The sequence below is a fragment of the Piliocolobus tephrosceles genome, chromosome 10, assembly GCF_002776525.5.
Source record: "Piliocolobus tephrosceles isolate RC106 chromosome 10, ASM277652v3, whole genome shotgun sequence".
NCBI classification, from domain to species: domain Eukaryota; kingdom Metazoa; phylum Chordata; class Mammalia; order Primates; family Cercopithecidae; genus Piliocolobus; species Piliocolobus tephrosceles.
This window is the reverse complement of record NC_045443.1, coordinates 68,066,880-68,092,308: the sequence shown is the minus strand read 5'-3', so window position 1 is coordinate 68,092,308 and position 25,429 is coordinate 68,066,880. Positions and strand designations below refer to the sequence as shown.

The window sequence follows — 25,429 nt, the reverse complement described above, 5'->3', positions numbered from 1 at the left end:
ATTCAATCAATTTAGTGTTTATTGAGGATCTGTACTAAAAGTTCATCAATAAAAAATAAATACAAAGATGAAGATACTTAAAACTTTCCATCAGGGAATTTAAAATATACTGAACTAAAATTTAGAATCCAGTGGTAAAAATGGACAAGTACATTGTATCTGGTGGGGTGGGGGGAGAAGATATTGGTTAGAAGATATAAACTTTAGTGAAGAAGAATAAGTTCAAGCTATCTATTGTATGGCATGATGACTATAGTTCATAATAATGCATTTTTTTAAAGATGGGCAAGTAGATTACATTTATTAGGAATGCATTCAGCAGCAAAAACCAACAAATTCAGTTAAGAGGCTAATACAGTGAATAACTTTAACTTCTCATGTACAAGAAGTCCACACATGAGCAATCCTGAGTAGATGCAGTAGTTCAACAATGTCCCATCCCTTTACTTCTCCATCCTTTCCATGTGCCTTCTGGCTTTGTACTTTCTACCTCTTGGTTGCAAAATAGCTGCACATCTCTAAGCATCATGTCAGTGTTGAAGGAAGGAGAAAGAGACAAAGAGCTCCCTTCTACTGCCTGTCTTTTTTATAAGGAAACATAAGCTTTCCTATTAAGTTCCTTGCAGACATCTCAGAACTGTGCCATGTGACCATACCTAGTGTAAGCAAGGCTGTAGAAATGAGTATTTAGTTTTTCCAACCCTTCTGGTGGGAAATGGCAAGAGAAAAGAAGGGACTTCAGAATTTCTGTGGGGTCAATCTCCCAATACTATCTCCACACAGAACAACTAAATCAAACAGAAAGAAATCAGTTGTAGGAGAGGAAAATAGCAATTTCTGATTTAGAGTAAGAATATCATGGAAGTAGCACTTAGGTTGGGGATTTTAGGATAAGTAAGATTTGGTAAAGGAATTGGAAACTACAATTCTGAACAGAATAAACAATGAAAGGCAATAGGGGTAAAAATGGCACGGCATGTCTGAGGAAGAGGCAAATGGTAGTATGATATGTCTGGATCTAAGAGAATGTACAAGTGTGCTTATAAGGAAGTTATGTGCTGTGAATTTACAAAGATATTTTGAGATTCATTCATACAGGACCTTTATTGCTTTGACCAGTGGTTTAACTTTCAGCAGTTTCCCAGAACTTACAAAATCAAACTCAAACACCATAGCCCAGCAATCAAGGCTCTTGATGATTTGGACCTAACCTGTATTACTTATTCATTCTTTCCAATCACTATATCTTGTATATATGCCAGTATCTATGGTCAAATTGGATATCTTATCACCTACTAAGCCCAAACAAGACTTTCCAGTAAATATTACAATGTCTCCTACTGTGGGTTCTACTGAAATGCTGAAATGTTCTCTCTCTTTCTCTCTCTCTCTAGTCTGTCTAGAGTAATGACTCAGAGCCAATCCAAGGTTGCTTTCATTTGAAATGATTTCCAAACAGGCAGCCAATATACATAGGATGTGGATGCAAGTGAATAGATCTCATGCTCTAGTTTTTCCCTGTTCCCTCCTGAAGACACACATCTGTAATTGGTTGGTTGGTCAACTCAGACCTGTGAGGATAAGAAATCGACCAAATCAATGCCTTTTATACCATTTGGCCAGGGGACAGACCACATCAGAACGTAAAGGTCTGTATATTACATATAAAGAACTTTATGCTTTTGCACAATTATATTCCACATTCTGTTTCTGGCCAAGACCCACACACACTATATGAAAACATAATTTTTCTAATATTAGAACTATATATATATATAGCCTAGTGGTTAAGAGCGTAGGCTCTGGAGTCAAACTGCCACAGTTTAAATTTCAACTCCACAACTTACAACCAATATAATATTGAGCAATGCATCCCAATTTCCTCATCCTTACAATCGGAACAATAATATTATCTACCACATTTGGTTGTTGCGAGGATTAAATGAGACAACTCATGTTTAATAAACTGCTGATGGAAATTCATATTTTACAACCTCCCTGAAGGGCAACTTGGCAAAATTACAAAACGTCCCAGCTGAAACAGGAGGATCACTTGAGACCAGGAGTTCAAAACTAGCCTGAGCAACATAGGCAGACCCTATCTCTGCGCAAGTTTAAAAAATATAAAAGGAACCCACCATGGTGGTGCACACTTGTAGTCCCAGCCACTTGGGAGGATGCGGTGGGAGGATGGCTTAAGCCCAGAAGCCCAGTATCATAGCTCACTCCAGGCTTCAGTGAGCTATGATCACACCACTGCACTCCAGCCTGAGTCACAGAGTGAGATCTTCTCCCAAAAATAATAATAAATAATAAAATTATATATATATATACAGAAACTCCCTCAAAAATCATAGATTTTGACTAATTCTATAAATTCTAAGAAAGTTTTACAAGAAGTACAAAAAGAATGTTACAGGATAAAATAGAAACAGCATAAATATCCATCAGTAAGAACTAATTAAATATGTTTTAAAATGTTTATACAATGCTAAGATAAACCTATACTTTTGGTTTAGAAAATGGCATCAAATATTAAGTGACAACAAAATAATAACATCATAGAAAGTAAAAGGCTATTTCTGTGAAAGAAAAATTAATGTTATAAAGGATATATACTGTCTTGTTCATATGTGACAAAATAAGCATGGGGAGAGATAAAATATTAATTGCTCTCTTTTAGTGAATATATGGACATGATCTTTATTTCTTTATACTATTTTTTCAAATTTTCACAATGAACAATCTGGAAACTAAAAGCTTTCTTTTTGTAGCAATGATCATCTTGAAACTTGAGTTTCCAGAAACACCAGTGCAGTGACCCGTGGTTTACAGCATGTTCGCACATTCATCAAGGCTGTCGACAGTCTGTCTTTGCGTGTGAAGTCAGTGGGGAGTGTGGTGGAAGCCAGGAACCAGGAAACAGACTGATTCGAATCCCATTTCTGTCATTAACTTCTTGTGTGGCCCTGAGCAAACTTTCTTAAATTGCATTGAGCCATATGGACATTGGTATAGTATTTCTATAAAGATGTAGGTGAGTTTACTTCTTATTTAATTAGCTGGCATCAGGAGTTTTCTTTTTTTGTGTGTCTCCCAGGCTGGAATGCAGTGGTGTGATCATGGCTCACTGCAGCTGCAGCATCAACCTCCCAGGCTCAAGTGATCCTCCCACCTCGGCCTCCCAAGTAGCTGGGACTACAGGTGTATATCACCATGGCTGCCTACTTTTTGTATACTTTTTGGAAGAGACAGGGTTTTGCCATGTTGCCCAGGTTGATCTCAAACTCCTGAGCTCAAGGAATCTGCTCATATTTGTTTGGATGAACCGAGGCAAGATGGTGCACTTCCGGGTTCTTCATCCCCCCTCCCAACTTTCCCCGCCCGGAGGCAAGATGGTGCACATCCGGGTTCTTCACCTCCCCCTCCCAACTTTTCCCGCGCGCGCGAAAATGCAGCCGGCGCCCAGGGAGGGTGCAGACCAACTGGGCATGCGCCAGGTGACGTCAATCTGAAGAGACCAAGATTTACCTGGTCGCACCTGTGGAACGCCCCTGACACGCCCATGCCCCACCTATTGCCCTCCCACTCCTAGAAAAGCCTCTCCTCCATTAAGCCACGCGGACTTCCCAGTTTCTTGTTGCTGTAGGAACTGTCGGAACTCCGTCGGAGAGCGTGGGGGAGGGGAACTCTGCCGGCCTTCTTTGCCGGAGGCCGACAGACTTCTTCTCCACACCTTGGGGTACTAAAATAAACTTGCAGTTTTGCGCTTGACCTTTGCCTACTTGCTGGTTCTTTTGCTCGCTCTGGTGGTCTTAGAAAAACAAAACAATATTGGCCTCCCAAAGTGCTGGGATCACAGGAGTGAGCCACCACACCCAGCCCAGAGGTCTTCAATGGTAAAGAAAATAACCAGCCAACCAACCTAACTATAACAAGGATACAAGAAATAAAGACCCAAAGTTAAAGTTAACCTTAACACACACACACACACACACACACACACACACACACAGAGAGAGAGAGAGAGAGAGAGAGAGAGGGAGAGCCAGGAACAGGTGAAACAAGAGAGGCATTGAGGGCACAAAATTTAAGAAGATGCTCACTCTCAGGTTTACACAGACTATCTTATTTGAATTCCATTTCTAAACCCCCAACATGCCAAATGCTTTCACTTCCCTAAGAATGGGTATCTCCTTAAATTTTTCATCCTATATGCCTCTTATCCTAGACCTGCCATCCACCTGAATACATAAATACACACACACCTGCACATGCACGTTACGCACACCCATGCAGGCATATACACAAGCACACATGCATGCACACCTTTGTGGCAGTAAAGATCAATTGCAAATAATTTTTGAGAATGATCAATTCTGTTTCCTCATCAGATAGATACAAATGGCCTAATCATGCTTAGAAAGACGAAACTGACCTGCCTTCTGATAGGTAGTAAAGAATGGTAGAGAATCTCTTTCCTCAGACATATTTTCCTTATTTTACTTCTGCACGACTTCCTTCTGTTTCTCCTTGGACATTATTGTCTTGGCATGATCCTAGAATTCTCATAGTAGAACCTATGGGAACTGTATGGGAACCCACCAGAGCACCTATCCAGTGGTCCAGTGAGATCTTCCAACTGATCTTTTTACCACAAGCTTCAAGTTGTTACATGTTCGTGAAGTATTTTTTGGCCTGTTATCTACTTGAATTTGCATACTGCTTCTTCTTGGTGTTTCCACTTAGATTTAGTATTCAACTCTGGACATCTGGACTTGGTATTGACAAACCCAAAGAGTGCTTCTTTTGGTGATTGTCCTGCAATTTTATTTCTGTTATCTGCAGGTGCTAACTGCCTATACTCAGAACTGGTCCCTGGACTCTACTGGCCAGGAGAAGGTTTTAAAGACATGAAATTCTGTAAAATTTTGAAATTTGGAATTACTGTTTTGTGCCCCCAGGAGTGCCTCAGAGATTAGGGGCACAGTCCAGCAATTTGGTTCATGAGCTGATGGCAACTTCTTTAGTGACAAAATCTTCACATACCCCAAATCAAAAATTTACTTTTCTAAGATATGGTAAATATTCTTTCTAAATTTGGGTTTTGAAGATAAAATTAACAGGTAGCCTTATCAAATTGGCTTCTATTCTATGGAGCATCTAATAGAAACCAAATCTACATGATAATATTTTGCCCGAAAACTCACTCTCGTGAGTTAAAGTAGGTAACTTTGACATATGTAGACCAAAAGTTAAATTCACATTGATATTTCAGGCCTAACTTTTCTTAAATCAACAATTTCCAAAGCACCGTATTGGAAGAAATTTTATTCAATACTGAAAGTAATTACTTATTTATAGTCTCACAGAATCATATATTGAAAAGCTACATCTCAAGATACAGATGTATTCCAACCAATTACAATGTTGGAAACAAAGAGAAAGAATCCCTGGCATAGATATCTGAAAACCTGGGTTCTAAAACCAGGTCTTCCAATAGCTTCACGACCCCAGATGGGAAACTAACTTACTCTAAATTTCGTTAAATGCATTTGTAATTTTAGAGAGATAAGACAATATAATCTCTAAAAATCCCAGCACTTTAATGTGACTTGTTTCTTAATTATTATCTAACAGATGTTTGCAAAAAGCACAACAGTACATTTGGAGGTAAATGACAAAATCACTGCCCTGTCATTGCCATTAATATTTAAAGCCATTTTAATGGTTGTATGTTATACCTAATTCCCATAACCATATATTGATTAAAATCTGACAAAACATGACTTCTTCTATGTAAGTCTTCCCAATATAATTTGCTCATCATTGCCTGATAGAGTAAATGAGACAGTATTTCATCATTCACGAAAAGACATCTGTGAAAATATTACTCTTTATGAAGTTGTATTAATTTAACAAATTATGTTTTCAAAGACAGCTGTTTTAAGCTGGTGCTGTTTGTGTTTTATAAATAATTCAATAATTATTTTAGTATTATTTATTTTATTTCAATGAGAACACAATATGATCTAACATTTTTTTCTTTGCTGTCAGGCAAGGGAGCTAAAGTAGAGGGTGACAATTATTTATACTGTACAATCATTCTGTTCAGCAATGTGAGCTAAAGACAAACTGATTCTTACAGGTTTCCAATAAATATTCTCTCAATTTGGTGGCCACAATCTACTCTGCAACACCCCTGCACCATCTGTTTTTACCCTCATATCTATGGGATGAAAGCCAAAACTTTCTATAAGGAGGATGTGGGAGAAAGAAGAGTTCAATCATAATATCTTAGGAAAAGCTGTTTATTCTTGATTGTCAGTAATATTAGATGGATATATTAGTCTGGATTTTCCAAAGAAACAAAAACAATGGAAGATAGGGAGGGAGGGAGATAGATAGATAGATAGATAGATAGATAGATAGATAGATAGATAGATTGATTGTAAGGAGTGGCTCATGCCGTTATGGAGGTTGAGAAGTCCCAAGATCTTCAGTCAGCAAGCTGGGGATCCAGGAGAACCAATAGTATCGTTCCAGTCCAAGTCCAAAAGCCTGAAAATCAGGCGAGCTGATGATGCAAGTTTCAGTTGTAATCCAAAGACATGAGAACCAAGAAAGGCAATGGTGTAAGTTCAAATCTGAATCCGTGTACAAGAGCAGGAGAAAACCGGTGTCCCAATTCAAAGACAGGCAGAGAAAGTAAATTATTTCTTACTTGGGGGAGGGTGAATCTTTTGTTCTATTCAGGCTTTCAACAGATTGGAACAGGCCCACCCACAATGGGGAGGCAATCTGATTTACTCAGTTTTCCAATTCAAATGTTAACATCATCAAGAAACACCCTCACAGACATACCCAGAATAATGTTTAACCAAATATCTGGGTAGCCCATAACTGGTACCCCATAGCCCAGCCAAGTTAATACGTGAAATTAACCATCACAATGGACTTTAAGAAGGTGGAGCCCAACTCCATCTGTTTCCAACTAAGAATGCTGAACACCAGATATATAAAGGAACTGCCTAGTTTGTACAATTAGAGGAAGATTCAGGGTCATAACCTAAATCTTTATATTTTATTATAGATGTTTTTACTCTATTTTTACTTAACTCTCATTCTACTATGCTACATTGGTTCTTTTTTAAAAATTGTTATTAAAACTAATTTAAATATTATCTTCTTCATGTGAATGAACACCATGTGTGGTGGGGCTTGGGGGGAAAAGGTGCATCACTTAATAGACATGTGGCCTTAGGAAAAGTCATTAATACTTTTTTTTTTTTTTTTTTTTTTTTTTTTTTTTTTTTTTTTGAGATGGAGTTTCACTCTTGTCTCCCAGGCTGGAGTGCAATAGCACAATCTCGGCTCACGGCAACCTCTGCCTCCCTGGTTCAAGCGATTCTCCTGCCTCAGCCTCCTGAATAGCTGGGATTACCGGCATGTGCCAGCACACCCGGCTAATTTTTGTATTTTTAGTAGAGATGGGGTTTCACCATGTTGGCCAGGCTGGACTTGAACTCCTGACCTCAGGTGATGCACCCGCCTCAGCCTCCCACAGTGCTAGGATTATAGGCATGAGCCACGACGCCTGGCCTCATTAATACTTTTGAGCCTCAGTTACCTCATTAATAAATGAAAATAATACCTGTTTTATGAATTTGCTGTAAAGATTAATTGGGTCAATGTGTTAAGTTTAAGTATTTGCAGTGACTGGGACATAGCAAGTGCTTAAGTGTTAGCTCTTTTTATTATTCTTGATATGAAACTTTATATATTCAAGTTTCTGCTTATCGCTCCTCTTAGCCCCATCCTTTTTTGCCCTAATCACTGGCCTAGTGTGTCAGCAGGTTCCTGACTCTCTTCGATACCATATCTCATTTTGTAAGTACTCATGGACTTCCACATCAAGCTCTATAACCTCAGCACAAAAAAAAAAAAAAGAGAACAGTATGTCTAAAATGCAGTGGGTAAGGGGGAAAGGGTTTAAACACGTTTCAAGAGACAGGAAGCGGCTTGATCATGCACCCCAGGTGTTTTAGTATGCCTATTCCTTGTTAGCTTTTGGTATTTTGTTTTAGCGAAATAGCCAAACTAATGTATGTGCCCACATTCATTACAGTCTCAAGCGCCTTCAAACATTGGTTGTTATATTCCCAGATGCTGGCTGCACCTCCAGGTAAATAGGTAGACTGAACATCAAAGAAACCAGAACTGTCTACGCTGTCATGTATTTTAACCATATCTTTGTGGCTATTGGTTTCTTCTGAATCACCTGTTACAATGTGATTAATATTTATGATGAGCTACTAATTAAAAGGGCTGGCTGAGAAGCCTACCTGCTGCTGCTCTCTCTGAGGTTCTGCCCCATGACCTGCCCTGCTACTTGACAAAGTGTTTGTGGCATGGATTATTGTGGGTGCTGTAAATTTAAAAAACAGGACTTGGACTGGACTTATTTTATAAAAACTCATCTCTTCTTTGAAATGATTTGCACATCAAACATTTAGAGTGCTCTTCTTTTTCTCATTACCAAAGATATTTTCTGATGTTTATTTCCAAGAAAGAGTTGACTTTTTGTTACTTAATGGAAATTTGATAAATTTGATATCTATGTGAAAATATATACCCATAGGGTAAAAAAATCAGTTCTGTAACATCTTTAATGACAAAGAAATATAAATATTACATCTGAACACTGCTTGTTAGAAGTACAGATTAATTTCTCTCATGGCTCTTAATTTCTTTGAAATGTCATCTTGCCAAAGCTCAATATATAAAAATAAAGCTTTATTTTAGAGGAAATAAGCATGTGATCCTGGGACCTCAATTGAAAATTTTAACAACTGAGGAATCAAGAACAATATATTTAAGTAATTATAGAATAATACATTGAGGTATGTCTAGATTTAAGAGTGTGTTATTTAATATAGGTACATATAACATACATGTGGTATGTGTATATGGCATGCATGTCCAACACATATAGACATAGACATATCCTACATGGCTAAATGGTGTACTTTAAGCTATAGGTACTCTGGACTGTTATTTGAGGATAAAAATTAATGTGTACACGTATGGTCAGGGAGGTAAGTGGATCTTAGACTTCTCTTTCTCTGACTGAGGGGTTTGGTGCCCTTAAAAGATTGCTTATGGAGCCCCTTATACTTCTTCTACCAAGATCCTTAGACTACATTTTGTTATTTACTATTTCCTTCCACTTTTTATTATTTTCTGTTTGCCTGCATTTATTTATGCAACAAAAATCTATTGAGCACCTAGTTATGTACCAGGAACTAGGATAGGCACTGGGTTAAACAAGGCAAAGGGGCTCACTCCTCAAAGAGCTAACATTAAGACAACAAATAAGCCCACACAAATGGGGTTATTAGAGACTATACTAAGGTCTATGTAAGATACATACCAGATACTGAGATGGAGAATGTGATGAGGGTAGGGGTGGGATACTTCTTTAGATAAAATGATTAGAGTGGCCTCCATGAAGATGGACATTTAAGCCAAGACCTGATTAATCAGAGTAAGCAGCATTTCAAGATTTGGCAGATCAACATTATGAACAGAAGGAAGGGTTTGCAAAACATAAACTAGGGCAGTGTGGCTGGAGCACTGGAAAGAAAGACAGGGCCACTGAAGTGAGCAGGAGGCATAGATATGCAGGGCTCTGTAAACCAGGGTGAGCTGTGGAGCCTGTTGTAAAAGCAGTAGGAAAAGACACCTTAAAGAGTTTCTGCACGGAATAGGTAAAATAGATTTGACCTAGTATATATTTTAAAAATATTTCTCTTGACGTTATATGAAGAATGGATTGGAAAGGGACAAGAATGGAAGCAGGGATGCTATAATAGTATCCCAAGACATAGGTGACAGTAGCTGAATTTGGTGCTGACAGTGGAGACAGATAAAAATGGGAAGATTTTCTTGTATATTTGGAAGTAGAACTAACAGATCTGAGGATGGAGTGGGTGCGGTGAGGGAAGAACATGATTCACAGGTACTTCCCAGGTTTTTACTTGTATAATTGAATGATTAGTAGTTCCATTTACTAAAATGGGAATGTTAGAATAACAGGTTTAAAAATAATCAGACTCTCAATTTTGGGCATCTTGAATTTGAGATTCCTTTTAGACATCCCAATTGAGATACAAGGTTAAATGTAAAAGTCTGTGGAACTCAGAGGAAAGACCTTGGCTGAAGACAGAGACATTCGGAAAATATCAGCACATAGAATGTGTAAAACATGGGACTGAATAAAATTTCCTAGGGAAAGAGTATGCAAAATAGAAAGAGTAGAAAACAGAAAGTGTCCAGGCAGGAACCCTAAGCCTCGTCAGCATTAAGAAGTTGAGTAGAGGAAGAGGAGCCAGTGAAGGAGATAAGAAAGAACACCACTGGCATTGGAGAAAACCCAGGAATATATGACGCCACAGAGCTAAGAGAAGAAAGTTTCAAGAAGACAAGAGTACTCAATGGTGCCAAAATGATCCTGAGAACTAGATAAGGACACACAGTGTCTATTGGACGTGGCAGTATGGAGGTCGTTGGTGAGGCCATTTGACATGATTGGTTTCTTTCTGTTGTTGAGATAATGTCAGATTAGAGTGATTGAAGAGTTGACAATGAGGCAGAAACCGTAGATGATTTGCTTGAAAATATTTTATGTGGAAACAAAGAAATGGGACAATGGGTAGAGAGAGACGTGGAATCTATAAAGGTTTAATTTTCCAGGTAACTTACATATATTTATACGCTTGTAGGAATAACCCAATAGTGAAGGAGAAACTGATGATGTAGAAAATGAAAAGGAAGAAAAGTTCTTGAGAACACAGCAGGGGATGGAGCATAAGTGGAGGGATTTTGCCTTCGATAAGAGCAGAAAAGAGCTTTCACAGTACTGTGAGGGCAGAGATGAGGCTTTCATAACTACTATATGTCCAACATTCCTTGGCATATATCAGAAACTCAATAAATATTTGTTGAGTGAATCAAGTAAACATTCATTCCAAGCCAGGGAAACAAAACAAGAGTACATCCAAAGAGAGAGCTTGAAAGAGCAAAGCATAGTCAAGAGCAAAGAGAAGGATATGACTTATCCATGCTCCTTCATGAGTTATTGCTTATTTTATAATGTGTTTAGACAATCTAGTTAATTCTTTTTAAGACAGAGTCTTGCTCTGTCCCCCAGGCTGGAGTACAGTGGCACCACGCCCAGCTAATTTTTTGTATTTTTAGTAGAGACGGGGTTTCATCATGTTGGTCAGGCTGGTCTCGAACTCCTGACCTGACGATCCACCTGCTTTGGCCTCCCAAAGTGCTGGGATTACAGATGTGAGCCACTGTACCCGGTCTTAGTTTAAAAATTTTTAAAAATCACACTGGATTTTTTTTTTTAATGTACAGATACAGCCAATGTGGCATTTCATTAATTTCCTTTTCATGGTTTATTTATGTCTATTGTGATCCCCTAAAAATGTAAATTCTCAAAGGAAGAGATGTGTTTTCTACCTTGGTAATTCATTTTTAGACACAGGGCAGGAATCTAATGCATGTGTTGAGAAGCATGTAATTTTCCTTAGCTTCCATGATTATCTTTACCACTGATAAAATTACTGATTATGTTAAACCAGAACACATATTTATAAATCACATATCTATTTTGTCTTAAAGGTGCTACTTGGCACTTGGTAAGATTTAATTCACAGTCATAGAGTCAATGTTTATTTACAAGGCTAGGGAAAATATAATGTTAAAAAAAGTGTATATTCTAATGAGGGACACATAAACTTATTTTACTCACTTTTATCGTGCCTATGTCAGGGTAGTCAAATGAAATGGAAGACAGATTATCTGTTATTAAAAATCTGCTAAATACAATCAGGCATGACAGCTCATGCCTATAATCCCAGCACTTTGGGAGGCCAAGGCAGGTGGATCACCTGAGATCAGGAGTTCGAGACCAGCCTGCCCAACATAGTGAAACCCCATCTCTACTAAAAATACAAAAATTAGCCGGTCATGGTGGCAAGCACCTGTAGTCCCAGCTACTCAGCAGGCTGAGGCAGGAGAATCATTTGAACCCTGGAGACAGAGGTTGCAGTGAGCCGAGATTGCACCACTGCACTCCAGCCTGTGTGACAGAGCAAGACTGTCTAAAAAAAAAAAAAAAGAAAGAAATCTGCTAAATACATTTTGAACATATAGGACCCAATAAAATGTTTTTGACAATTTGTTATTTAGCAATTGCCTTCCTCAAAATACATGGCAGTGAGCAGTACTCCAAAATCAAGTACCATAAAGTATGCACATCAAATAAGATGCATTTGATAACCAAACATATTTAAGATTTTTGTTTACTTTTTGTATCAAGAATAATTCTACCAATGACAATAAATCTTAAAACTTTGTCGCTGCCTTTGGGATAAAGAGAATAATAAATTTTGAGGTACTCATATATTTCTCTAGTTTGCAATACAAATAGAAATGATATTTATACACACTCTAATGGACTGTATGAATAATAAATGATGCAGCTATATTTTTTTCATGGTAATAAAAAGTCAAAAATAATACACTCAGAAGAATTCTTACGAGTTAATAACAAACAGTGAATTTATTCTCACACGTTCAGTGGATGAGGATTTATGTTATTTTAGGGTTACTGTGAAATTTTCATTTGTGGCTTTCTGGAAAATCATCAAATGTTGATCACCTTTCTTATTATTCTGTTTTGAAGCTATTCCAACACCCTATTTACTTGAATTTGCTGGAGTCTTCAAAGAATATTTTAGTTATATTTAGAAAGAATGTCACCTTAGGAAAAGGAGATGTAATTTAATATAAGTTGGGTGTGTAACAAAAGAGCCCCTGAGAAAGGGTCATTTGAACTGAGACCTGAATTTTGATAAATAGTAAGCCAGGTGAAAAATGACAAGGAGAATATGTTAGAGTTATGTGGCATCCCAAAAGGTTTTTTTAAAAAAGCAAACATACTGTCCTAGCCATACTAGCATGACAATAAGACTTGCATTGTAACAGAGATTATTTGTAATCTCCCTACCCTCTCCCTTACCACACCCCTACACATCAACTATCACTAGATCTCTAGCCCTTCTCTATTGTCCCACTCTGAATCTCTAGAAGACATCCACTTTCTCTCATAAGAATGGTTCTTTCGGTTTTGCATGACGTATGCAGAAGCGAAGTTTTCTGCCCTTACTCTACAGGTCACCTTCTATGGGATCTGTCACCTTCTGTGGGGTCTCCTGTGCATAGGAAATTGCCATAGCTGTTGGCAGTGCCACAGCTGCTGGCAGTGGTAGTATATGCCTGTGGCTACGTCAGGATTTTCAGGATTGATCTCGATGTCATTGATATCTACACCAAGGACACCGTTCTCTACTTGCTGCTGGAATTCAAGGTCCTGTATCTAATCACTGAGGACCCATGTGTATTGATTAGCTGTCGGAGGCCCTCTGGGCTTGAAGCTCTGCACTAAATACCACCAAAGGAAAAGGAGTCTTCTCTTGTGTCATTTCCTCCACTTGCGTGTGTTCTTTAGTTATGTATTTGCCCAAAATGTCGTAGAGGCTTCATTTAGTTTTGTTTTTATTTCATACTTCATTTCCCCAGAGTTCTGACACAAGTTTTGATCTACGTTCCTCTTTCCTCCCCTCCATTTCACTCCAGTTTATTGTCCTTAAATTCCTCTTTTGAGACCTAGCCCTCATGTCACTTAGGACAAATTTCATTCTGAGAAGTTCTTTAGTCATTCATGTAAATAGACACATAATTATTTCTAGCTCATAGTTCTTCTGGTTATGCCAGATTTTCCTGAATCCCCAGGTGGACACACCATTATTTCTAGCAATGGCCATTCTCATATTAGGTCTGTATTTTTGGCAACTGAGTTAAGCAACAAACATCTTTTACAAGATATTTTTATAATGTGATTACATGTACATTTTTAAAATTTCACATATGATTCCAGAATTTTCATCTGTTGTCTACGGGGGGATTCTAGAGACAAAGCATCTGGCTTAACTAGCTACTATCTTCTCCCCCATTTCTTCAAACACTGTTAACTAGCTCATTAGTAAAGAAATGTGGTTAGCTTGTGGTATATGAGGGAACTTCAAAAAGTTCATGGAAAATGGAATTAAAAGATAAAAATAAGAAATATAAATCTTATTTCTCAACAAAAGCTCCATTTTAAGTTCAGGACAATTTTGTAGACAATGATACTAGCCATTTAGTCTATCCCTAAGGAACAGAAGGTCCTGGGAATTTAACTCTGTCAATACAATATTTTTTACATTATTAACTGAAGAAAAATTGGTGCCCTTTAAATATATGTTAAGATTAGGAAACCAAAATAAGTGAGAAGAAGCCAAATCAGGACTGTAAGTTGGATGCCTAATGATTTCCCATCAAACCTCTCACAAAATCGCCCTTGTTTGATGAGAAGAATGAGCAGGAACATTGTTGTGGTGAAGAAGGGCTCTCTGGTGAAGCTTTCCCAGGTGTTTTCCTAGTAATGCTTTGGCTAACTTTCTCATAACACTCTCATAATAGGTAGATGTCATTGTTCTCTGGCCCTCCGGAAAGTCAACAAACAAAATGTCTCGAGCATCCCAAAAGACTGTTGCCACGACCTTCACTCTTGACTGATTCTACTTTTGCTTTGACTGGACCACTTCCACCTCTTGGTAGCCATTGCTTTGATTATGCTTTGTCTCCAAGATTGTAGAAGATTAAACATGATAAAGCCATTTTTAATCTCCTGTTATAATTTTTCAAATAAATGCTTCAGGATTTTGATCCCACTTACTTAGAATTTCCATTGAAAACTCTGCTCTGATCTGGGCGTGATTCTGACACCCAGTATGTTGAAACTTTGTTCAACTTTAATTTTTCAGTCAGAATTGTGTAACCTGAACCAATTGATATGTCAATAGTATTGGCTATTGTTTCTGCTGTTAATCATCGTCCCTCTTCAATTAGGGCACAAACAAGATAAACATTTTCCTTGCAAATTGATATGATCTGCACTGCAGGCTTTACATTCAACATTGTCTCATCCCTTCTTAAAACAAGTTATCCATTGGTAAACTGCTGATATCTTTGGTACATTGTCCCGATAAACTTTTAGTAGATCATTAATGATTTCACTATTCTTCTATCCAAACTTCACCATAAATTTGGTTTTTGTCTTTCCTTAAATGGAAAGAATTCTACTAAAATTCTTCAATTTTGGAAGAATTAATGTTGCTCTGACAGGGGCTATTTTCAAACTGATATCTCATTCTTCTTAGTGCCTCAAACTAGATCCTGTTCAGACATGTTACAACAAGTTCATTTGAGTTTATTTTGTGCAAAAAAAAATTTTAATTGATGCATCTTTTTTTCACAATATGCATTTTCCATGAAGATTTTGAAGACCTCTCATATAACAGAAGTCAGCATGTGTACAAAATTTAGTGTTTTTCTTAATATCTATCCCCTATATGAGAATTTTTTAATTATTTGAAACTTAAAGGTTTTAAACGGTCTTTAAAATAATTACATCTTATTGTCCATATTTTTAAAATAAGCTAATTGCAAGATATAAGTTTGAAATTTACATCACTTATGAGATGCCACTATTAGTAAATTATGACATAGATATGAGATATGACAAAAAAGTTCACCAAGAGACAACCATACTAAGCAGAATGGGTCCAATCTTTACTTGTCTCCTGAAGAATAGCCACATGACATAGTTGAAAAATTAAATATGGGGTAAGAAAGCCTAATTCTGCCACTTACTAGTCGTTATTTAACCATTTTGAATTTCGTCTGTGAAAATCTCTGCCCAACTTAATAATAACAAAACTACTTAATGGTAACATTTATTGAGTGCATATTAGGTTCCAGGCAACACCCTACACATCTTAGAAGCTTTCTCAATCAATCCCCTTAACAACCTCTGACACAGTAGACCATTATCTTCTCTTTCAGATGAAGAAACTGACCTTGGGAGAGGTTAAGTAACTAGCCCGGGTTTATCCAGCTGAGTTGAAGAGTTATACTTCAGACCCAGACAGTCTGACTTTGAATCATAGCACTTAACTGGTGTGCTGTACTTAATGGGAAATGATGTCCAAATGTGGAGAGTGGTATTAACTCTGAAATCACTGTGGTTTTTTGCCTCTGAGATATGTGGTTGAAGCAAGTCATTTCTCAAAAATAACCACTGCATTCTCTGTAACGGTCAACTGCCATCATTTTCCAGATATACGTGGTAATTTTGTATTTTAAAAATATCTGAAATTGGCTCAACAAAATATTTTATTCAAATTCCATCACCCACAACTATTTTGCATTTTTTGGAGCTTACAAAACCATTACATCTTATAGACTAACAGATTTAAATAGTTGTAATTACCATATACATATATTTGCATTATGTTTATTTTATCTAATATTATAGACCTTTATTCATTCATCCAAAAGATATTTATTGAGCTTCTGCCATAAGCCAAGCATTATCTAGGCTCTGTGGATCATCAGTAAGCCAAACAGCCAAAATCCTTGCTCTTTTAAAGCATACCTTCTAATAGGAACAGAATATAACACATCAATGATGAGAAGTGCTAAGGAAAAAAAAAATAAAGCAAGATAAGGAGGCAGACGGTGACAGGAAAGGTGGTATTCTAAAAAAGTCTGATTAGCAGAGGCATCTCTGAAAAGGTAATGTTTCAGTAGAGACCTGAATGAAGGGAGGGAGTGAGCCCTGCAGATATCTCAGGGAGAGGATTTCTAACAGTGAGACAGTTTAAAAAGGCTCTGAGGCTGTCGGGGGCTTGGTGTGTTTGGAAAGCAGCAAGGAAACTAGAATAAATGAAGTGGAAGACGAGGAAGAGTGGTGGAAGATGGGGGGGTGCTATTAGAGAGATCAAATAGGACCATGTCAGATTCTAATTTTATTCTGAATGAGTTAGAAGCCTTCAGAGGGTTTTTTTTTTTTTTTTTTTTTAAAGTACTGGCATGATCTAATTTATGGTTTCAAAAATTACTCCAGGTTTTTGCAGAAAATAAACTATAAAAGGCAGAGTGGAAGCAGGGAGACCTGCTTTGGCAGTGGCTTTGGCCCATGATAGATGTGGAGGTGGTAGAAATGGTCTTGTTCTGAATATTGTTCATAGTTAATGCTAACTGGTTTTACCAACTCTGGAGGGTGAGAGAAAGAAGGGAGACAAGAATGATGGCTGGTTTGTTTTTGTTTTTGTTTTTTGTTTTTTGTTTTTGAGATGGAGTCTCCCTCTGTCACCTAGGCTGGAGTGCAGTGGTGTGATCTCGGCTCACTGCAACCTCTGCCTCCTGCAATGGCTGGTTTTTTAACCTGAGCTCAGGAAAAATTGAAGTTGTTAGTTATGGAAAGGAAGAGAATTGACAGAGGAACAGATGCAGGGTAGAGGTGAGTAGAGTAGGAATCAGGAGTTCAGTGTGGACAAGATCCAGTTAGTTATCTAAGGAGGTATGTCAGGGATGCAACTGTATGCATGAGTCCTGAGTTCTAAGGGAGAGATCCTGCTTAATTTGAGACTATAGAGGAAAAGAAGAGAATAAGAATTGAGCATTGGGCTATCCATTGTATAGAGGTGAGGAAGATGAGGGCAAATAAGCAAAGGAAACTTGAAAAGGAATGGCCAATGAGAAGCAAAACTAAGAAAATGTGGCACCCTGGAAGCCTAGGCAGGAAACGGTATCAGGGCAGAGGAAGGAATCATTTGTGTAAAGGAAGAAAGTCAACAGGAGGAAGATTAAGGATTGAACATTGGATGTAGCAATCCTGGTTTAGTTTAACAGGAGCTGATACAGGGAGAATGGGAGGTGGAAAGAGGAATTAGAAACAATAAATATGGGCAACTCTTTTGAGACCTTTTGTTTAAACTGAGATTAACAAAAAGAAACGGTAGCCAGATAACAGGATATTTGGATTTGTTAGGCTTTTGTTTTAATGTGAGAAATATTATAACACATTTGAATATAAATTAGAAAGATCTAGTAGAAAGGGTGAACTAATGCAGGAATGAGAGGAAGAATTAGACAATTATATCCTGTTGATGTCACATTATCCTTTTTACTGTTGATGTAACATTATCCTTTTTACTGTTGATGTTCATTTAAGTTGCTTCTGATTTTTTACTGTTATGTCACAAAGACAATATTTGTGCCTGCTTATTTTTTATTCATTGAGATCATTTTCTTAAGATAAATTTGCAGATGGGGAATTACTGGATTAAAGATGATGAACATTTTTAAGACTCTTAACACTGTCCTATTGCCTTAAAATCAATTCCATGTGCCCAGTAATGTATAAATGATTAAGTTTTATTGCAACCTTGCTAGAGTTATGCCATATAACTTGAGTCCATAATTCATGGAATTCCTACTGTTTCAACTACCCTTTTTCTATCAGACTATTAGCTTCTAAAAGACGGCGATAATGTCTTAATTTTTTCTTGCCATCTATTTTTTAGACCAAATATTTCTCTAATAATAATAATTACAACAGTTATCTGAAATCCCTCTGGGTTCAATTGTAATGGTATGCATATGGTATGGTGAGAAAAAAAAATCATCAGTTTTAGAATCAGACCAACCAGTATTTGAATCCCAGATTCGTTACTTTGCCTCTGATTGAGTCCCTTTAATTTGCCCATCAATATAAAAATTAATAATAATCCTTGTTTCTAAGTCATGCTGACTGCTAAAATAAGATATCTGTAAAGCCCCTAGCACCAAGTAAGAAAACTTTGGTGGAAATAGTGGAACCTTGAAAAGAAATTTGTGCTTATTATGAAAATAGCTTATGAGCATTTAATATTTTTTAAGTCAGGAAGGTAAAAACATTCCTCATGCAACACACCTTGTCCACAGCCCATAAAGTTCTCATCTTACAGTTTTGCTAATTCCCATGGAAAAAAAAATCCCCATGAATTTTTATTCTAGTAAACTGTTGAAACAGCAAGCACCTGGGATATCTCTTGGGCAAGCACAGGCTGCTACAGTAAACCTGGGATCCGCAGTGTCTCTAGAAATAGTACCAGGCGGTTACCTCCAGGTGACTAAATGAGGCTTCATCTCAGCACACAAGCTTAGAAAGCTTTACAATTAGTCCTGCTTGCTATGGTGAAGAAATAACACAAAGAACAGTACAAATGGAAGCCAACTTCATCACAACATGCAGTCAGTTTCCAAACAGGTAAGATAATCTCTCATGGCAGGCAGAGGGTCCTTGGTATAATGTTGAGAGCTTAGAAGGGTAAATGTTAAGATTTATGTCTATATCTGTTCATGTAGATGTAGATAAATGAGTCAGCATAGAACCTCTGTGATATCTAGGGAAATATCTTTAGCCTAAAAGTCTGAAATTAAAAGAAAATGCTATGCAACCATTCAAAATATCTTAATAAAGATCCTACCACAATCATAAGGAGTTTCTTGTAAAATTCATAATCATCCTAAGGACAGTAGAATTACAAGTATGTTCACTTGAACAGAACTCAAGAGTTCGTAAAGGACCTTGAGTGGAGCAGATATTTTCTTTGTTTTGTTTAGTGTGGTTCCCACACTGACATCAGGGAAAAGATGACTACAACTAGAAACGAAAATTGAGAGAGGGTTACAATGGGTTAATTCACTAAATCTATACATTTTTATAATATTGACATCCCGGGTACCCTGTGTTTGTGTGCAGACTTCACTAAAACACTAGTCAGTAGCTTCTGTTATAATCGCATGTGGGGTCCAGTGAGTGAAAGTCAGTGCTATGAGACATCATCAGCTTAAATTCCCAGCTAGGGAACTCAGCTTTGTTGTTTTTCATCAGTAAACCAAGAACCTTACTCTAACGTTGACTTAAATATGGCTCTTATTAAAAATGATGTATAAATTTATTAGTTAATCTGTATAGAAAGTGCTATCCTCAGGTGAAAAACCTCGCACAATGTTTATTTCACTTGTTTATTTCAAAAAGTATGTATTTAGTTTCCACTGTGTTCTAGGCATTGTACACAGTTCCGGACAACAAAGATTAAGAATAAGAATTTAGTTTGAATATTTAAAAACAATATAATGATTCTGCTGTTGGTACAAAGTTATAGATAATTTTAATTTTATCTGTGGTCCTTGATGATGAATCACAATGTCAAAAAATAATGCATCTGGTGTTTACATCCATCTTAATAACAAAATTGGATTAACTTTCTGTCTGATTCAATATTGCAGAAAACAGTCATCAAGATGGCCCAAATAAATTATTTGATTCAAGAAGTCAAGCTCTGTTTCCCACAAAATAAAGGGCTGCCAGATTTGATTTTTTTTTTAAGTACATCTCTGGTGTGAGACATGAGCAGGTAATAATGCCAAATTATGGCTTGGCAAGAATTTCCAAGCAGGATTTAGGGCTTAGCAGCAAGATTTCAGACTAAAGGGAAAGGAAAGTTTTTAGTGATTTTCTTTCAATGTTTGTTTTATATATAGTTTTTAATATGAGGAGGACTAACCTGTTTAAATCTATCATTTAAAAGAAATCAAGCTTTAAAGAAGATGTGGCTTCTTAGCTTTGTACACCAAAATATCTTGCCTTACAGCATTCATAGTCTTCAAGTTAATTTTTAAAATTGCTATTGCAAATTACTCAGTTGATAATTGATGCTGGATTCTGTTGTATCAAATTAGCCATTTCTATATTTAGCTGTCCCAAAAAGGAATAAGCTATAAATAGTCTCCCTTGTTTTTCTGATCAACGTATGCACTTCTAACAATTTAATAATTAGATCAGACATAGTGCAATCCTAATAAATACCATGACCCCAATCTTCCTAAAAGAAAAGAAAAGACTCTTACTGTGGTAATTGAGAAGTAATAACAGGATGAAATAGGCAGAGTCATGTTGTGCTTCAAAGTTATGCTTCAGACAACATCACTCAGAATCTTTCTTTTCTAGAAATGAGATGGTTCTCAAGGTGCTAATCACTAAAATAATACATTGTGGAAAATTATATGCTTGTTGTTATTTTGCCATATCCTTCTTCAGTTGAAAGGACCACAAAAACACTAGCTAAAACTTATTCCACACTCTGCCTTTATTCATTTTAACTATGCAGAAAATTATTAATTCCCCCTGTGACAGAAAAAATCAAGATTACTAGGAATAAAAGTTGAAGGACATTAAATCAGAGTTTTTATTTGCATCTTAAAAGCACATGCCAATAAACCTCATTTCATTTTACTGTGTTTCTTGGAGAATTGTGTAGTTCACCGGAAGGGTGAAAACACAGAATCCTATTACAGCCATTGAAGTGAAACATAAACTACTTCATGGAGGGAATAAAAATAAAAGTAAATGTATAACACCCTTCCACGGAGCATTAGACTTCAAACTACCCTTGTAATCAGACTGATGTTTCAGAGCTTGTGTGGTCTCTGTGCCCCTTCAGAGCTTAAGCTTTTGCATGTGATCAGCTGAAAGTCCCAAAAGAATCTATTCCTGTTGATTGAATATAAGCACATAAAAGGTAGCCATCTCCTTATTTCACCCACATCTGAAATAAAGCTCCAATGACCTGTAAGAATTGTTAATTTCTTAATTTAAAAAAAAAGTAGTATTTATATATTCAATGACTCAGGACAGTATCAGTTTATGACTAGAATGCAAAGTTCTTGGAGGCTGAAGGATTATTATTTTGCCCATGTATATCTACTTCTAAGCATCCCTAAATGTCACTTCGAAGTAATCTTGGTCTCAATTCTTACTGAACAGTGTAGTGAAAAGTCTTCTCTGTCCTTTCAGAAAAGCTCCATGAATGAAGAAGTCGGGGCTGTGATGATTAGAGTTTTGTTATTTTGATGGTGCTGGATGTAGAAACCTGAATTTGTCTGACCTCGTTTTTCAGACATTTGCCTGAGTGTTGAGCTTTTGTCCACACAGGGTTTCTGCCTGACCCTGATTCCAGTCATTTTCAACTCAAGCTTTGGCTCCTGGGTTCTGCCATCAGCATGACATACTGAAGGAAGGGGAGGGGAGTAATAACTGAGGGGAGGCTGAAAGAGAACAAGGAACAAGAATAACTGGGAAAAATAACATCCCAATAAAAGATTGAAAACATAATCAGGGGAGTGGAAGGTGGAAAGTTCTGTTGACTCAAACATATAATAATGAGAATTGAATACTCTGTTAAAAGCAAGTAACTCGCTATTATGTTTGTTTACTGTACCCAGGATAATATCTATTTGTGGTTAAATCGTGATTTTTCTCCTGTCTCTAAAGAACTTTGCATTAAATCTGTTTTCTTCTATTTCATCCATAGACCTGTCTGTAACTTTTATAAAAATATTTTTACAAGCATAAATGGACATGAAGTCAGAAAGCATAGAAATGATACTATCATAAAAAGTATACAGAGTATTATTTTATATTTTATGGAAGCTTCATCTCCTCCAGTGAATTTGTACTTGGAAGAGTGGAGACCTTCACCATTTCATAATTTTTAAAAACAGCTTATAAGGATGGGGGCTTATTCAAAATTGTATAGAATTTAAAATTTCCAGAACAATGTACAAAAGTTCTTCATTTAATTTCTAAATTTTAGGTCTTTGCAGGTGAAAGAAAAGTTTTTATCACAAGAATGTTATTAGGGGATGTGAAAGGGGACACTAATTAAGAGGTAATATTAAAATAGATGACAGAGATTAATGAAATGAAGGAAAAACTAGGTTATAAAAAGCATTTCAAATGAGTAGGATACAGGATTCTATTCTAAATCATTAAATTTGGCTTTGTTTCAATATTAATATTTAATTTGTAGTGGTAAAAATGAAAAGAAAGATGAATATTAATTTAATTCAATGTCTTTAAAGAGTCTTCTACACGATTTAGGATTTGAGTTGCATGTTCACAGAAGCTGTAATGTGAAGGGGCAGGGTGTAGAGTGAATGGAAGCAGAGATACTGAACTCAAATAACTGTTCTTAAAATGTGTCGTTTTGACCTTCAACCTCGAATATATATATTCTCTCCAGAAACAAATGATAGCATTTCAGCAAAACCAAATTGTTTTGACCGTTGCTTTTTCCTGGGGCCTAGAGTTTCTGATTGACTTTTGGTGAAAGCTCCTTGACAAGCGTAATAATCAGTAACTGTAAACACTGCAAATCCAATCAGGCCACTTTTTAATGTTGATATTATTACTATTCTGGTTACTATGTTCAAGATCTTCATTTCATCAACAAAGTTGTTCCTTCACTTCCCCTTGTACTGAATATTCAAAGCAGTCACTAAGCTAATCATTGTCAACATTGATGTGTAGGAAACACATATCTTCAAGCCTAGTTTACTGTTACCTTTTATCTGCCACTTCTAGCTGTTTTATAGCTAATAGTGACGTCAGTGGTGGCCATCTGGTGCAGCGGCTGCCATCACGCCTGGACCGCTGCAGGGAGGGTATCGGGAGGAGGCAGACAGACCCCCCCAACAGCAGCCCGCTGCCCTAGGGACCGCCCACTGGGGCGGGACTGGGTTGTGCTGGGGCAAGGGGGAGCTCTGGCTAGCCCCTGAGCTTCCGGGCCACAGGCGGAGCTCCGAGAGACAGGTAGAGCTCTCGGCAGCATCCATCCAGCACCGCCACTAGCGCAGGCCCAGCAAGGACCTGGAGCCCCCGCCTCAGGCTGCCAGGGGGCGTGGCCAGGTACCCTGCTCCATGGAGCCTACGGAGCCGGCATAAACGAGAGCCCTGCCACTTCCAAGTTGGCAAGTGGGAGCTTCCCAGGTGCAACTGCAGGTGTCCAGGCCACCGCTGCAACCTGGGCACCCCTGTGCTCTCAGGAGCCGGGAGTAGGCAGAAGCCCCGCCCTCCTGGGCAAGGCTGCAGCTGCCCAAGTCAGGGCTGCGGATCTAGGCCTCCTGCTTCACTGGGCAAGCAGGAACCCGCTTCCTCTGCCCCCAGCTGCAGCCACCCAAACCGGGATTGCAGACCCAGGCATCCCTGCATTCTTACCCTTGCAGGCTGGAGTGCCTGTTTCTGCTGCCTGACTTCTCCCTACTCTGGGCACCTGCTCTCATCTGGGAGCAGGGTTGGGGCTGAGCCCAGGCTCTGTCACAGCCCAAGCTGTGTGCACAGGCTTAGGGCAGTGCTGACGTGTCAGCCCCCCACAGCCTTACACCCTCCAGACTTTGGGTGCCAAAAAGAGGGGAAACTAAAGGGGGACTGGGGGCAGCTGGGTGCTGACCTGCAGGTGTCTCTTGGTGCCAGCAGCCTGGGCACCATGGATGGCCATGGGAGGCAGCCTCCTGGGCAGAAAATGGCAGGTCCCCAGTAAAGCCTGGGGGCCGGGGCTGCCAGTCCTGCAGACCCAGAGCAGGAGCTCATGGTGCTTTTTCCTGGGCCCACCCATGGCTGCCTATGAACCAATTAGCATGCACTTCCCCACCCTCTGAGGCCCATAAAGGCCTCAGCCAGAGCAGGCAGAGGGTGGAGAGATGAAGAGGGAGAGGGGACAATCAGCTGCAGACAGGAGCTATCCTCTCTGCTGAAAGTAGGAGAGGACTGAACAATCAGCTACAGAGAGGAGCTACCCTCTCTACTGAGAGTTTCAGAGATCTGGAGAGATGGGACTACCAGCTGCAGAGAGGAACAATCCTTTCCAGGGCCTCCTCTCTGTTGACAGCAGTAGATGTCTGGACGACCAGTAGCAGAGAGGAGCTACCCTCTCCAGGGCCTCCTCTCTGCTGAGAGCTGAACACTCCACAGATGACCAGCCTACAGAGAAAAGCTATCAACTGTGGGTCTGCTTTGAGCTGTTCTAACACTTAATAAAGCTCATCTTTGTCTTGTTCACCCTTCACTTGTCTGCATACCTCATTCTTCCTGAATGCAGAACAAGAACTTGGGCAAAGGTGCCACCAGCCACAGAGGTTTCTGGCCAGAAAATCGACACCCCAAAGATCCCCTATCAATAGCTCATGTAGGGTCCACATTAAAGACTATGAAAAGGATGCATGTGTCAGGTGAAGAAAGTGAGCCTCATTTTCTTCTACTAAGAAGAAATTTGACCAAGGCCACTCAACCCAGGTTTGAACCCAAGTCTGCCTTACTAACCCCTATCTTAACTATTATTTGATACTTTGGCAGTTTTTGATTGGTATTTGCTCACCTACCTGCGACATCTAAACACACAAACACATTTATTTTTGTTAAGCTGTGCTCAGGCTCCCTAGCAGTTTAGAAAACAGGCAAGCACTTTTAAATGTGTGAGCACAAAATTCAAGAAGCTCCTGAATATTGTCTTTGTCCACAAGGTCTTACCCTTTATAAACAAGAAATTTAGGTATCTTTTCTCACTCTCTATCAATACCCATT

General features: G+C 38.3%; 1 protein-coding gene across 2 annotated transcripts in view; it reads left to right on the top strand.

Moving 5' to 3' along the window:
- PTPRR (protein tyrosine phosphatase receptor type R) overlaps nt 1–25,429 on the top strand; it is a 292,728-nt gene that overhangs the window by 124,147 nt on the left and 143,152 nt on the right. The window contains exon 1 of one of the 2 annotated variants that reach the window (XM_023226531.2): nt 19,169–19,273. The exons of the other annotated variant lie outside the window; for it this stretch is intronic. Coding sequence (XP_023082299.1) covers nt 19,253–19,273 — 21 coding nt within the window. The 5' untranslated portion in view covers nt 19,169–19,252. Of the gene's footprint in view, nt 1–19,168; nt 19,274–25,429 lie in introns of those variants that run through there. 2 annotated transcript variants of the gene reach the window in all.